The sequence below is a fragment of the Magnolia sinica genome, chromosome 15 (assembly GCF_029962835.1).
Source record: "Magnolia sinica isolate HGM2019 chromosome 15, MsV1, whole genome shotgun sequence".
Classification (NCBI taxonomy): domain Eukaryota; kingdom Viridiplantae; phylum Streptophyta; class Magnoliopsida; order Magnoliales; family Magnoliaceae; genus Magnolia; species Magnolia sinica.
In genome coordinates this window covers 4,499,893-4,515,839 of record NC_080587.1, presented here as the reverse complement: position 1 = coordinate 4,515,839, position 15,947 = coordinate 4,499,893, and the positions used below count along the sequence as shown (strand labels likewise).

Genomic DNA, 15,947 nt, shown 5'->3' with positions numbered 1-15,947 from the left:
CTAGACATGATCATGGGATGATTTTACTGTTAAGAGATCGTGCTTTGAGGAGAGATTGTAGAGGTGAGTCAGGGGGCATGTGCCAGCTTATGTGAGATCAGGACCATTCATCCAGTGGGACCTGCACTGAACCTACCCTGGTTCAAAAGTCAAGCTAGCCTCCCTTCAGTCTCTGCTCAAACAATATCTCCTTAACATCAGCGGACTTTTATGTATGGCATTGTTGCACCAACTTCCTACAATGTGGCCCACCCATAATTTGGTGATTCAGGATCCACCCCAGCCTGCAGTGGGGGCGGAGCCCCGACCGCAGTGCCACACTGCGGTGGTGCAGGGCGCCGCTAACCATATGGAGGCCATTGGTTAAAGTGTTAGGATATTTGCACATGGGCAGCTTAATTCATTATGGTCCTATCATATCAATGGTTCAGATCACCAAACGTGAGCCCCATGCTTAGGAAATTTATAAATCGGGTGCATGTTCTGGGACCACTCTTTGATTGTTGCACAGAGACGTGAATGATCTGTACCTTCTTCAGCCCACGCTCCAAAAACAGGTGCCCCCACGTCCAATCGTCAAGATTGAGAGAGCTGGTATGTTCATCAGGTGGGCTGAACAGTAAAAAACCCCTTAGCCCAAAAATCCAACTGATCAAATCCGCATGTGGACCCTGCGTTTACTGAAAATGGATGGTTAAAAATAACCGATAGCCCATATTCAAAACATGGACTTTTTTAAACACACTCAAACCCACACCCCACAATAGGTACTCAAACCCCTGACCTGTGTGTTTAACATCCATTATTTTTGCCTCACCTTTCTGTTAAAATCGAGGGGGTCTTGAAAGTTGATTTTTTTGCGTGTTTTGAAATCAGCGTCCTATCGTGAATTTGCGTGAATCGATGATAAATGAAAAGATGGCTTTCTCTTTAAAGGCTGGAGAGTTGTACTAGTAACAAAGGTATTACTAGGCTACTAATCCACCGTACATTCGGCCCACTGATAACAGCCCCAAACAATCCAATCATTGGCTGCATCATTAAAATCAGACCGATATAATGATTTAAACTATCCAAATGTTGGCAACATAATGGATGGTTTAAAAACATTAGTAAGTCGCGTGGTATGAGATCCATACATTTGTGGCCCTCCCTGGGTTCAAATTTTCCTCATTTGTTGCAAAAGCATATATTTCAATAGGATCATTATCAAAGGTCACAAATGTACATTAATTTGGGGTGTTAAAGCCGATTTAGGTTTGCATGAATATACTACACCATTGTAATGAATTACAATTACATGCTGCCTAACACAATTATTGCATTCCAGTGGATTCCAATTATAATTTTTAAAATACCAATAGATTCCAATTACAATTGAGGATTCCAATTAACATAGATTCCATGATATATGTAATTTGTATTTCAATTCACACTTGCCAACCAACCCTGATAAGTTTGTAATTCAGTTCACCTTGCATCCTAATGCAGACTGAAGTATTGGGTATCTCATATTTGAGCCATTGCTTCTAAGTTGTCAGCAAAAAGTACTAGTGATGGTGCCCTAGGTGGGCAATTCATACCATTAATCGTTTGGGCTAATGAAGGCCACTACACCATGGGCAATGTCTCCCTAACATCATCAATTCAAGTGTTAGGATTGTCCCATTGAAGAGATTTGGAGCACTATCCATCCATGGTGGGGCCCATAAGTTGGATCACAGGACCATCAACGACACTTGCCAAAGGATGGTCTTAGGATCCCCCAATCAAAATTTCTCAGGAACTCTGATTTCACGTTGAACAATGCCTTGACCTGGGAAGCAGTTTTAGGAACGTGGGCAAACACTAGATAAGCAATCACCCACGCTATTACCATCACAACAGATGTGATTGATGCTTCAAGCTTCAAAATTGGGGAAGGATTCACCTGCAGCTCTGCAAAAGATGGGTTACCTCCCATGTAGGCTCCCAAATCCCCAAAATAATCATGTTAACCACTGCCCTTGATCCTGTGCATTCCAGGAAAGCTCTTATCCACATTTCTTTTTTCTTTAGAATGCATGGACATCAAACTCCCTGTATTCAGTCTTGTATGCCACATGAGTATATATCACAGGTTTGTTTTTTTTTTTTTTTTGTACCAAACGGTACCGTTTGGAAGGCATACTGGCATGTAGATCTTTCGTTTCATCATTCATTTTCATTTCTTATTCCTGCCAAACAAAGAAGTTTGATTGAGTTTGATCTAAGCTACAAAATCAGCAACTCATCTGCAAACAGCAATCCCAAATATCCTAGGCTGTGATACTCCTAGCATAACTTAGTCCTGTGTGCCTAGAACTGTAGAGGAACATAATTTTCTGATGAATGCTGAATCCCAGCCAAACCTACTCTGGCATCTGTTTGGATGGTCCACTCAAGCCATGGCATCCAATGCGGATTCACTCGGGAGTGCGTTTTCGGCTCCACCTTGGGGTGGTCTCGATGAGCTGATGAGGGACCAGCCGCCTCTCCCTCTTGGTCAGCTTGAGGAATTTGCTGACTCTCAGCCTGGCTATCTCAGCCTCCTCCTCAGCAGTGATCTCCCTCACCACTACTGTCAGCCTGCACTCCGGTCTCACCATGATCCCGCTTTTCCCTCTTGCATGGTATGACACCCGCTTTTTAAAGTACCCCTTTCCAACAAATGCTTCAGCTGTTGAGAGAAAGACGAGAAAACACCCATTTTAATCAAACACTATATTGGAGAACACCTGAAGATTGATGAAAGTAGATACAATCAATACAAGTTACTTTTTGGACTCTGGCTATGAATTGAACTGCAAACAGCCAGTCTGAGCAAGAGGGATGACCAGACAGTGATTACATTTCCTACCACTCATGATTTGGAAGAGCCCTTAAAGCTCAACCACATTGCTCTCAAGTCCAACCAAAAAGTAACATAATCACAATTTGGGGCATGGTCATTCAATTTTAATAATAAGCTAATAGCTGAAATTCCACCTGTTTGAATAGGGAGAATCCAAAACATGGACACAGAAAACCCCAATAGAAGTCTCACAAAATGGAAAACTGCCGAATCCAACAGTTATTCGTTCTTCGTTCTTTGGTTTAGAGTATCGTTTTCCATGAAAATGTTAAAAGGTCAAAATGGTCAAATAGTGAGAGTTCTCTCTCATAACCATGAAAATCGATATTTAGCAAGAGTTTTTTAAATGGTTTTACTCACTTTTTTAGTATAAGCTAGGGAAAGGGAAACAACTCCATCTTTTTTTGGTTTCTAAAATAGAGGAAACCATCACATTAGGGGAATTCATATTCTTTCATAGTTTCCACCTTCCCAAACAGGCTAACAGTGTATCCCCAGAAACTCTTAAATAGGTGACTCACCAACAAGGAGACGATCTGGATCCAAGCCATGATTATGGGTTGCATTTGCACGAGCTGAGTTTATAACCTGTACCATGCAAATAAATTCAAAAGGGTGGTCAAATTCTGTCATTGCCGAAGAGAAATAATGCAGCCAAGATGATCAAAACAAGTGAGACTTTCACTGATGGAGGTTGTTTTGGGTTCATTTGACAGAGCCAAGAAAACCAAGTTGGAACCAGGTCCGGCATTTGCTACATCAATCCACAAGTCAATAAAAAAGAGGGGGCACCTGATACACAGTCTTTGCAGCACGTTTCACTGTTACTTGCAGCTGCAATAGCGCATCTTCAACACGCATCCCACGAACCAATGCAGCTACCAAATTGACCTTCTTAGGACTCTGAAATCACCATGTTAAATATAATCCATGAAATGGATGCAAAGATGGATAGTCATAAAGAGTTCTAAAAGGATGGAACTGCATGGAAATCCCAGTAGAAACCACTTTTATTAAAAGAGCTAGTCAAGTTATGAGCTCCATTCCATTTCTTTAAGTGATGGAGAATTACGTGCAGTAAAAAAGACACTCACCAAGTGATTTATATCACCAAAGAAAACAAAGCTCATAAAGGGACATGAAAATGGTGATGCCCAAGATGGGAGGACACTGTTAGGGCTCATTTCGCGACCTGAATAACCTCTGTTTAGGATAAGAGTTATCAGAGTTATCTTCTTTTTTTCCAAAATAAGGTGTTTATTTGAAAAATAAATGAACAAGTCGTTCTGAGGCAATAAAACCTAGTAATGCTTTTTTTTAGGAGCAACAGAAGGAAAAAAAAAATCCCTAATTGGAGAGTGCATGGATGTAGTTAGAGAGAGACTGTTCTTCAGTATGTCTTAAGACTTCAAATAGGTTACTATTGTAGTTTTTGTTCGATAAGGGCTGTTCTTCAGTTGTGCAAAATGCTAGCTCATGATTCTGCAGTGGGGATTCCGCTAATACTTTTTGGGCAAGGATCATCATCATCATCAAAGCCTTATCCCAACAGACTATACCCTCAGTTAAACCATGGGTCCTCAAGTTTTTTCTTAATACCTCCACCCTCATCCTTTTGGGCCTTCCCTTGATCTTTTAGAGCCTTTAATTTGAACCGATTCACTCCTTCTAGCCAGTCAGTTCTTGGTCTCTGTTGCACATGGACAAACCACCCAAATCTACCTTCCCCCATCTTATCACATATCGGTGCTACTCCTAAGTTCCATCAAATGCAATCATTCCCAATTGTATCCTTTCTTGTCTTGCCACTCATCCATCTCAACATCCTCATCTCCACTACACACATCCATTGAACATGTTGTTCCTTGACCGCCCAACATTCTGTCCCCTAAAGCATGGCTCGTCTTATAGCTATCCTATAAAATTTCCCTTTCAGTTTCTTTGACTTTTTGAGCGAGGGAGCTTTGGTCATTGAACTAGCCTCTCTCCTTTTCTTCACAATCAACCAGGTCAGCCTCCTCTTGATCTTCCACACCGCAAGGAAAATATCCTTGAATTCTTTCCAGCTTCGCATCGACCACTCTCATTTCATTAGCGTGTTCTATCACAGCATCCTTACCATGTTAGTTGTGCAACTTGCTAGTATATCACTACAAACATCCAATTTACTCCATTGAGAAAGGCAAGTCACACAAATCAACCTCAGCTGATATAGGGTATATATCTTGATGAACTTGGTATACTAGAAAGAGAACCCAACCAAACCTGATGGGAATTAGTAGAAATACTGTTATTCTGAATTGGAATGGAAAGGATAAACTGTTCTTAGCCGGGTCAAACTACACCATTTTGCCAGATATATTTGCACAGGTTGCCAGCTACCATATGCTGCTTGTCTCAAATCCCCTTCGTAGATCCTATACTCGACAATCTAGAGTAAGTCTCCAACTTCAGTACAAACTGTATTGCCCCAAGAAAGTGTTTCTTTCACTGTTGAAATGCTGTGAAGACTAGACGCATCTATATTATCAGCTTGTTGCCATTTATTTCACACAGTTTTGGATTGACCAAATATGGTGCCCTTAGTTGGACTTGAAGATGAGGAGCTGATGTGCCATAGTATTGGACCCAGTGAAGAATAAAGCAGCATGGAATGGAAGGGAGAGATTGATTGGGAGCACCAACAGTGAAAGATTTTGTTTTGGTGAACAAAAACAATACATTAACAACTATGAATGTTTATGAGTTCAACAAAGACTACATTATATTATTGAATGCTATGGTATTGGAAATCAGGGTCCTTTTTTCTTCTTCTCTCCTCTTTTTTTCTTTTTTCTTTTTCTTTTTTTTTTTTTTTTTAAATTTTGGAAATAACCCAAATTCGGGTTTAACACTTAATCCCAATTTTGGTGGGCCTCTAGACCGTTGCATGCTAAGCAGGTTCTCCCCTCTTCATCACGATTTTGGAATGTTTTTTACAAACAATAAGATGGTCCAAAATCCCCATTCCTTCCACATCAGATTAGCACATGTTAAACAGCACTTTCCCCAATCAATCACATTTTGCTTGTACTAGACATTCCAAATTTGTGATTAAGGAGGTCCATGGCAATTAGTGCATGCTAATATGACATGGAGAGCATGAAACACACCAAACTAGGATTATGTGTTAATCCTGATTTCAGGCAATTCCCTTCCCATGATCATATGTCAATGCACCAGCATTGTCTAAATATCATAAAAGTGTTAATCCCAATTTTTGGGGATTCCCTTCTTAAACAATGCTAATTAGTGTTCCAAAATGTCTAAATACCAGTGTACCACAAATGTCAATACCGAAAAATGCAAAAAGATTTGCTAGTGTACACATAAAAGGAATTGCCATACTAGTGGCCAATGGTGGGTGCAAGAGCAGCAGCTTGGCCAAGATACATCGGCAACAATGATTAATTGGGCAAAAGAATGCCTGGAGATCACAGCCAATCTAAGCAATGCTTCATACTGAACTAGTATGGCATACACGACTGAAAATTCTAAGTTTCACGAGGATAGCATTGTTGTTGTGGGCAATGAAAATACTAGATTATACATAAGAGTTGAGAGCAATATCTTAGGGAGACATCCGCATATCAATACAGCCCGGGGTTTGGTAAGCTCCCAAGTCCTGTGTTACGGGTTGCTGACTTTCACCCCTTCCATCTTCTAATTCTTGGGACAGGCAGAGTTAGCAAGCAACCTTCATCTCAGACATAAATTTGTACCATATGCAATATGTGATCATGTGTTTTTTAAGGGTGAATGGAAATTTCAATAAAAAGAAAAAACCAGATTACAACAGGAGCTAGACAAAAAGCCAGCAAAACCCAAACCAAACCAGACAAAAACCCAAACAAATGAGCCAAAACCGAAGAACCAAAATCAGTCCAGTCTTGAATCGACCATAAGCATTTCACTTCTTCCAGACCCACCTTCAGCCAACTCATCCACCATAAAGTAACCCTCTCTGATGTTTGGATGAATGGGGATTTGCTTGCCATTGCAAAACTGTCAAGCTTCATCAACAATGTCTGCTAACTTCCATGTACAGAAGCCAGATAAAGCCCTTGCAATTGCATTCCTCGAGCCCCCCTCCACAACAGCAGGGATCAAATTGAAACAAATTATCGTCTTAACAGCCTGCAGGAGAGCAGCCGCCTTTGCAAAGTATGCAATCACGTACTGGTGGGTTACCAACCATTTTGAGCAGCCAATTACTCAAGCATGACCTTTCATGCGTCTAGCCAATTCTCTCTTAGCAGTTTGCCCGGTAACGACCCTGCTTTGCCTGTTCTCAATCTGGGATGTGCACAGTAGCTGAACTGGGGATCAATAAAGCATGTGACTAGTGTAATGCGTGCCCCTGTCATTGCCAGTTCCAAGAGCTCGGATACAAGAGGAAGGCAGGCATCCAGCAAACAGCCTATCATAAAACTTTTTCCTATCTACCATTTAAAAGACAACCCAAATTGCTGGGAATGGTTTAGATTATGATGATGACAACGATAACAGGACACGAGTATGCAACCAGTAATGAACTAATGTACTATGGATATATAACTTAATGGATGTGTGTGCCATGAAGGTTTCGCCGAACATAGACAGCAAACCAAATTTATATTACTTTGATCATCATCACTTGTGTACTTTAGAAATAAACAGTGTTTGAGTTGTCGGTATCGTTACAAGTTTCGCTGGCCAGAGATAAAGATATAATATCGTTATCGCCGATAATATCGCCGATAACCGGAAATTCAGAGAAAAATATGATAACAGTGAAATTTTTTCATGAAACTTCAAGACATGCCTAAATACACATATTTGTATATTTAGAAATTAAAAATTTGTAAAAAAATGCATTAAATAATAAATTTTCATTTAATGGGGCCCAAAAAAGCATACATTTCCATAAGAAATTACTCTAATAATAACCAAAATAAATTTATCTTAAGTTTCAAGTTGACCACACCATATGAAACAGTGGTAATAATAATTTCCACCATTGAAATCTTCATAGGGCCCAGTGATGTTTATTTGTCATCCAAACTGTTCATAAGATCACAGGGACATGGTTGAATAAAAAATGGAAATATCATGTTGATACAAAACTTTTGTGGCCCCCAATAATTTTTCGATGGTAAACATTCAATTCACACAGTTTCATGTGGTGTGGTCCACCTAAACTTTGGATATGCTTCATTTTTTGGCTTGTGCCTTGAAATCATCTAATAAAATGGATGGACTGAGTTTGATCAAATACACAATTACTATGGGCCCACATTTTACTCAGTGTGCAATTCACTTCGTTCCAGCACAGTCCGTAAGCGAAATGGCAGGTGCACCTCATCCCAGCTATTGACATCAGCAAGTGATATGGGTCTGATCATGAGGTGTGTGTTATATCCAAACCGTTAATCCATTTGAAGAGCTTGCCTTAAGCCTTTAGACGAAAAATAAGACAAATAACTATGAAGTGGACCACACTGCAAAAAACGAGTGGGGGATTGAACGTCTACCATTGAAATTCTTTTCGACGTCACAAAAGTTTTGGATCAGTATGAAAATTGGTTTTCCACTTCATTCAGATATTTATATTTTTACGAACAGATTGGATGCAAAATAAACGTTATGGTGGGCCCTACAAATTGTTTAACGGTAAAAATCATTATCTCTGCTGCTATCTATGGTGCGGTCCATATAATCTTTGGATATGATTCATTTTTTGGATAATGCTCTAAAATGAACTCTAAAAACAGATGAACGGTGTAGATATAATAAATACATCACTGTGGGGCCAACGTAACTTTGATCTCCTTTGAACCGTTCGTACAACTCGGAGCGCGAGGAGCGTTAATGCTGGACTTCGCACGACACGTACCTACAGCAGCTATATAGCTGGTGTGAGGTACAGTAGCCCATCCGCTTCTCATGAAACCCTATCTGTGGGACCCATTATGAATTATGTACCTTAAATCTGCACCGTCTATTATATATGAAGGCTTATTTTAGTGTGTGATATAAAAAATGAACCAAATTCAAATCTTCAATGGACCACACCACAAGAAACTTTGTGAATTGAACGCATATCATTAAAAGTTTCTTGGTGGCCACAGAAATTTTGAATCAAGCTGATATTTATTTTAACCCTTCATCCATGCCTTTTTATATTTAAAAAAAGGTTTGATGACAAATAAACATCACTCTGGGGCCTAAGAAGGTTTCAACGGTGAAAATCATTATTCTTATTGTTTCTTGTGGTGTGGTCCACTGGATCTGTGGATATACTTTAATTTTGGGATTTACCCCTAAAATAAACTAGAAAAATGAATGGACGGCGTGGATAAATCACATACATTCACGGTGGGCCCGGAAAGTTTACTCAGTACGCTGAAGCGCACCGTGCGCCTGTTTGCTTCCGCTGAAGCATAAAAGCAAAAAAAAAAAAAAAAACAAAAGAAAAAAAAAAGGGTTTCGTCTGCGAAGAGGGTTTTCCAGCGGACGGGGGCGATTTTCGACGAGGTTTCAAGCAATCTCCCTAAATCTCTGGTTTTTCGCCAAAATCTCTGATTTTTCGCCGAAATCATGTATCTGTGAGTCACACGAGACGAGCGCTGTCGATTGCTGCCCATGAGATTCTTTGCTTCCGAGTTCCGATCAACCATCAACCAGGTATTACCGAAATCAAAGGTTTATTTTTCCATTTTTACCTATTTTGTCGGAAAAAATCAAAGATTATCGAAGATATCGCCGATATTTCGCCGATAATCCAGAGAGAAACGAAAAATGGGGGTTTCGGTGTCGCTAGACTAGCGACACCGATATTATCGGCGATATTATCGACATTTCGTCGACAATGCGAACACTGGAAATAAAAAGATCTTTTAAAGGTCTTATTAGCAAAAAATGGAAGAAAAAAAAATGTGTGTGCGTGTGTGTAAAAAATGGAAAAAAAAAAAAAAAATGTGTGTGGGTCCTTACTCTTGCTCGGGTAGTAGACTCTCAGGAGTTTCAACTCCCGGTCAAGGGTTTGAGTACCCATAGGTGGTGAAATTCCACCAGCGTGAGTGCATGGGGGGTGTGTGTGTGTGTAAAACCAAAAAAAAAAATATGCATACTCACAAAGGGCAGACAAGACATGTTTAATGCCCTTTGCAGCGGCTTGAAATTTTGAAGGCTTATTGAGCATATAAGATAATAACAGCTTAGAGGAGACCTTACTGGGGCATGACTGAATAAATATCTGCTTACATAAGAATACCTGTTGTATACCTTTTAAAAGTGCTTAAACTTCTTGAAGGTACTGATTCTACTTGATACATTTTATCACTTGAGTGGTTCAAAGTTAAAAAGACCTCATTATGGCATTGTAAGCGTGGATCAAATTAAGGTACACATTCAGGGGACATACCTGTTTTATGTCCTTCCTAACTGCTTGAACTTTTGAAGGTTTACTAACCACAGCCTGGCTTTCTGTTTTTCCACTATCAATTGCCAAAACAGGTGTCAAAGGAGAACGAACAGGTGTTATGTTTGCATCAGACTCTGCTAGCAATTTCCTCGAGCTGGAAATTCCCTACAATAACAAAAGATCAAACCATAACTGATGGTGAAATAGTAGCAGATTGGAAAGTGGAATTGTAACGTGGTTAGGCTGCATAGGCATGAGAATAAATCTCATAGCGCAATCCTTCTTAAGGGCCAGTATGACAAAATCAATACTGTAAAAAAATTTTAAGGGGAAAACAAAAAGGAAATAAAACTAAAAATGATAAATACAATTCCAAAGCAAAGATAATGTAGTCCCCACTCCCTATAACACATGCTAGCCTACACAGATGGTGAAAACAACGAAAATACAATGCTGAAATGTGTAAACTATCGGACATAAGGCCCGCATATTTAAATGGATTTACGAAGAGAAGTGTAGGAAGAAATAACCATTTGATAGAACTCATTGAGCACTATCATGGACCCATATCAATAAATAAAACATGTGTTGCAGGCCATAAGGGAACAAGTATTACCGACTCTTGTAGATAACGATAAAAAGACCGCGGAATGACATCTGAAGATAGACCTAATGCCCTCTGTAGAAAAGGAAAGTGCCCTGCAACAAGAATCCATGTTACTCAACCACCATCAAATCCATGAAACTTCTTAGATCACATCGGAAAGCAGGAAAAACAAGGACTTAGTGGAGCAATTATGCCGCTGAGTGAGGAATCATGGTGTATTGAGCCTCAGGAAAATGTATGGTTCGGTAAGACTCCCAATAACACACCTTCAGGGTCAATGGCTCAGTGATCCAAACCATTGATCTGATGGACCCAACATGGAGGGGAGATTCCACCAAAACCTCCCTACGAATAGATAGTCAAGAGACACAATGCCACAACAGTCCACGTTCAACAGGGGGAAAAATGACAGAGATCAAAATATTAGGATCTTCTGAATCTGGGGTATTCTTTGGGAATCCCTTATCAACCTTGGGTCCCTTTTATTTCTTTTAAGGCTCTAGAGTACATCGGCACAACAGTTTGATATGTGGATCACTGAACCACGGGCCCCACATGCATCAATTCGGAAGATTCACGAAACTGTTCATTTCCTGAGGATCAGGACCCAATAATTCCTCATGTATCCCGTACATCGCAAAGCAGATTCAAAGATCGATGAGCATGTGAATTTTTACACAGCAGATTATAGACAACTTTGAACACTTTTTTAGAAGGTATGATACGATGCCAGCACCAAGAGTTTGAAGAGTACTCTGGTCTTCAGTTTGTACATGTGGGCATGCTACATGGTTTAGTAAGGCAAACAATCGATATTAAGGATCCCACTGTGGATTGCTCCCACACCAAAACCAAAAATCTCCCTGGTGGGGAAAAACCTAACCCTTCCAACTGGTGGACAGCAAAGCAAATAGATGGTCAAGAAGAGAACTGCATCAACTGTCTGCATTCAACCAAAGAACGAGGCAAAACATTCTACAGGTAGGATCTTATAATCTGGGGCAGATTTGGTGAATGGGCCATACATACATGGTGAGGCCCATTATATCAATGGTTTGGATTAACAAACCATGGGTCCCACTAATAGAAACTGAGAGTTCAATCACACTGTACAAACTATTGACCCAAGCAATGTATAGTACCCATTTGTTCAAATTTGTTCCTACGAGAAATTACATAACCCCAAGCTGAGGATATGCATGGCATCCTCGAGCTCTCAGTTTGTACAAGTGGGGCATGGCATGGTGATCCAGACCATTGATACGACAGGCCTCAACATGGACATGGCTTCCCAAAATACCTTCGATGGACCAATCCCAACAGTTCAAACAGAAAAACTGATGGTCAAGAAAATGCAGCAATGGCCCACATTCAATAGGTCAAAAGAGACAAGTTGGATATCGACAATATTTGAATCCAGTAAACTGTAGGCGAATCCACCATCCACTTTGGTAGCCATGATCAACCTTCCACTTTGGTGGACATGGCGCCCACTTATAACAAGCTCGGAGCTCGAGGATAAGAAAGAGACATGATCACACACCAACATTGTAAACCTTCACATAGAGCCACATGTATTCAGCAAGCCACACCGCGAAGATCACCAGCCGTGAATATCAGCCCAATCCACTCATTAGGCAGGCCACAACTGTATGCCCAGTCAGGCCATCATCTGTCTATCGATTCCAAAGCATGGCCCACCCTATTGAGTACACCATCCTGATTTTCAAATTTCACCCAAACACAAACTGCTCACATCGCATACACTACCTGTATGCAATCATTCCTCTGCGGAAAACAGTGGAAATTCAGCGAAAGAAAGGAATGAATGGTTTTAAGTTCAAATTACCTGGTAATGGAGCCAGACATATCCGACCGCTAGAACATTCGACACCTGCAGAGAGATTCCGATGCGGGCTATTGCCGACACGACGGATTATAGAGTGTAATATATGCCTCCGCCAACCCACCATGAATCCAGATGCTGTAAGCAAGATTTTTCCTTCTTTCCTTCTTTTCTTTTTTTTTTTTTTTTTGCCTTCTTTTTCCGATCGACGGTCTTCAGAGATTTAGGGGCCGTTTGGATGCCTGTAACTTCTGTAAAATGTAAGAAAATTACAGGTGACTTTCTTCAAGTTTGTGTTTGGAGGAGAAATGTTACAGGTAACAAAATCTCAAGCTGTAACTTTCTATCAGGTAAGATTGCAAGAAATGTAACAGAGGAATTAGGTGTTTTTCAAGTCACAGGTTACTCTGTTACAGGCAACGGCTATCCATTTCGAAGTTGGGGGAGGGAGGTGGAAACGCAGCTGCAGTGAAAGTGCACATACCTGCTCTGACCCAACGTCTCCTTCTCCCTCTCTCACCGTCTACTTCCCTCTCTCTCTCTCTCTCTCTCTCTCTCTCTCTCAGCGTCTCCTTCTCCCTCTCTCAGGGTCTACTTCCCTCGCTCTGCTCTATCAGGGTAAGCCCTAACCCTTGTTTGTTTTTCTTTTTTTCTTTATTCTTTTTTCCTCTGTTTTTCCCTCTTCATCACTTTTTTCCTTTTGCTTAAGTGCGGATCGGGCGCTGTTTGGCCAGGGTTGGATCCCTAACTGCGGGGCCCACCTTGATGTACTTTCCTTACATCGACACCGTCCATCCGTATTGAAAGTTCATTTTAGTATGTGATCCAAAAAATGAAGCTGATCAAATCTCGAGTGGGCCACGCCACAATAAAAAATCTTAACTAAGTCACTACCATTAAAAACTTCATGAGTCCAATATTTATTTGCCATCCAACCCATTGATGAGGTAACAAACACTTTGTTGAAGAGGCTACGCAAATATCATCTTGATTTAAAAACTTTCGTAGCTCACAATCAATTACTACTGTTTCCTATGCTATGGTACACCCCAAATTCAGATAGTAGATTGTGTCCTAAAATGAGCTTTCAACGCCGATGAGAAACGGGGATGTGAGGATTGCGATCCCACCCACCTCGATGGATCTTCTCGCGCTTGGATAGTGACATTGGCCAATGGCTAGATCGTAACTGGTTGGTGCGTTGTGAACGCTGCCATGTTGCATATGTTTCATCCATGTTCATAAATTTTTTTATATCATTTTAAGGCTTGATCTCATTACGAGGAAACTGAGGCATATCTCAATCTTAGGTGGACCACACCGCAGGAAAACAGTAGTGGTTGTTCATGATTTAAAAAAAACTCATGGGGCCCACTATAAAGTTTATTTGATATCATACCTGATAATTAGGTTATAAAGACCGGGATGAAATAAATAACAAATATTAATTTGATTTTAAACTTATGACCTCTGATAAGTTTTTAAGTTACATATAAGGGGGCCCACTTTTACATGTTTTTTAATATGCGGGCTTACTTTTATGATTAACTTAATGATTAATTTAGCTTAAAAATCGGTTAAATTATTCATCTAAATTAATTTAATAAAATTATATATTTTTATTCAAGCTTTTTTATATGTCAATTTAAATTTTATACAATTTCATACTCCATACTCAGGTGAGTGTGAATAGACAACCGCTTACTTATAACTAACTTATGAGTTATTCAAGCACATAAATTAAATTACCTATAAGTAAGTTACGACTAACACACAAATAAAATTACTTATATTTTTTTTTCACTCATGAGTAGGTTACTTTTGACTTACTTATAACTTAAAAAATTTATAGCCGTCCAAACGCAGCCTAAGTAACTTACGGGCCAACATTTTAATTTTTCAAAAAGAATGAAAGATGGAAAAACGCACCTTTGTGCTTCTTAAACTATGACCGATCGAGGATACGTCCCACCAGATGGACGGTGTATGTTGGGTTTTTTCAAAATAAGAAGAAAATAAATTTTAATTTATAAAAGATTTTGGAAAAAGGATTGTGGCTTTTGGTGATTGTTAGTTATCATTCATTTGTGAATAGTGGTGTCTCTTAGTAAAGGGAGCATCATTTAGATTTGAAATGGATAGATGTCATTGTTGAAAAGACATCGTGGAAGAAGATGTCTTTTTATTAAAGGAGTCTTAAGCATCTCTTGTGATTATATATAAACTCAACTTTAGACCAATTTGAAATCACAACTCCTACAATCTTCTCTCCATCTTCTTCTTCTTCACCATTTTCGTTTTTAGAAGGTTTTGGGAAAGTACAGTTTTCAGGCGCTAAACTGTAAATAGTTTTCAAGCAGTAAATTGAAAACAAATTTCAGGAGGTAAATTGTAATAGCACAGAAGTCAGAGTTGTACGTTGTATAAGTGTGTTCGGGGTACGGTTATTCGGTTTTGCAGGCCGAAAATAACATTTCTCCGGTCTTGGAGAGGAGGCTTATTGTATGATAGGGGCGGATTTGCTGTAACCCTCTTGCAAATTGGTTTAATCACCAGTAGGGTGCAAATATCGCCTTAAATATAGCGACATCGTAACGCACCTTAAGTCTATCTTTAAGTGATTCATTTTCTATTTTTCCACCTCAACCATAACAATGAAGAGAGAAGCGTAGGTGGGTTTGGAGAATGAAAATCCAACAAATTGAAGAGAATGATAATAGTTTATTGTAGGAAGAAGCTGGGATTTCTGACTCATTTCTCAAACTTCATTCGGATTTGATCTTCCCCACTGAAAAGAGTCGAAACGACAAGGACGTGATCTTCCTCAAAAAAAAATCTAAAGCCCCTCACTCGAAGTTACTACGTTGGGAAGCTAGGTGGGGCCCACTGAGAAGCTAGGAAATCCGCACCGTATGCTTAAAACTTTGTGAAGTCCATCATGATTTATGTATTGTATCCACCATGTCCATTCATTCTACTAGATAATTTTGGAGCTTTAGCACAAAAATGAAATGCATCCAAAGCTCAAGTGGACAATATGAATTGAACGTCTATCCATCGTAGAAAAATCATAGAAGTACCGTAAATTTTAGATCAAGTTGATATTTGTGTTTCCCTTCATCCATATCTACCTGATCTTATGAATGGGTTAAGTGACAAATAAATGTTATTGTGGGCC

General features: G+C 39.7%; 1 protein-coding gene across 2 annotated transcripts; it reads right to left on the bottom strand.

Annotated features, from left to right (window-relative positions):
* Positions 1 to 2,170: 2,170 nt before the first annotated feature.
* On the bottom strand, positions 2,171 to 13,410 carry LOC131227039 (large ribosomal subunit protein uL22c-like). Of its 2 annotated transcripts, XM_058222731.1 has the most exons (7): positions 13,254 to 13,410; positions 12,773 to 13,020; positions 10,933 to 11,015; positions 10,317 to 10,481; positions 3,665 to 3,775; positions 3,394 to 3,460; positions 2,171 to 2,698 (listed from the first exon to the last, which is right to left on the bottom strand). In XM_058222731.1, the coding sequence occupies exons 2-7, from the start codon at positions 12,894 to 12,896 to the stop codon at positions 2,445 to 2,447; spliced, it is 804 nt and encodes a 267-aa protein (XP_058078714.1). In that variant the 5' UTR covers positions 12,897 to 13,020; positions 13,254 to 13,410; the 3' UTR covers positions 2,171 to 2,444. The 2 variants fall into 2 exon arrangements, with proteins under 2 accessions (XP_058078714.1, XP_058078713.1); XM_058222730.1 differs by having other exon boundaries at positions 12,773 to 13,365.
* Positions 13,411 to 15,947: the final 2,537 nt, after the last annotated feature.

What these genes read in the sequence shown, in the direction of transcription:
- LOC131227039 (XM_058222731.1), bottom strand. Translation starts at nt 12,896, where the DNA reads ATGGTGGGTTGGCGGAGGCATATATTACACTCTATAATCCGTCGTGTC. An exon ending in ATGTCTGGCTCCATTACCAG is followed by an intron (nt 11,016 to 12,772) that starts GTAATTTGAACT and finishes TTCTTGTTGCAG; the next exon opens with GGCACTTTCCTTTTCTACAG. An exon ending in TTAGGAAGGACATAAAACAG is followed by an intron (nt 3,776 to 10,316) that starts GTATGTCCCCTG and finishes TGGTGATTTCAG; the next exon opens with AGTCCTAAGAAGGTCAATTT.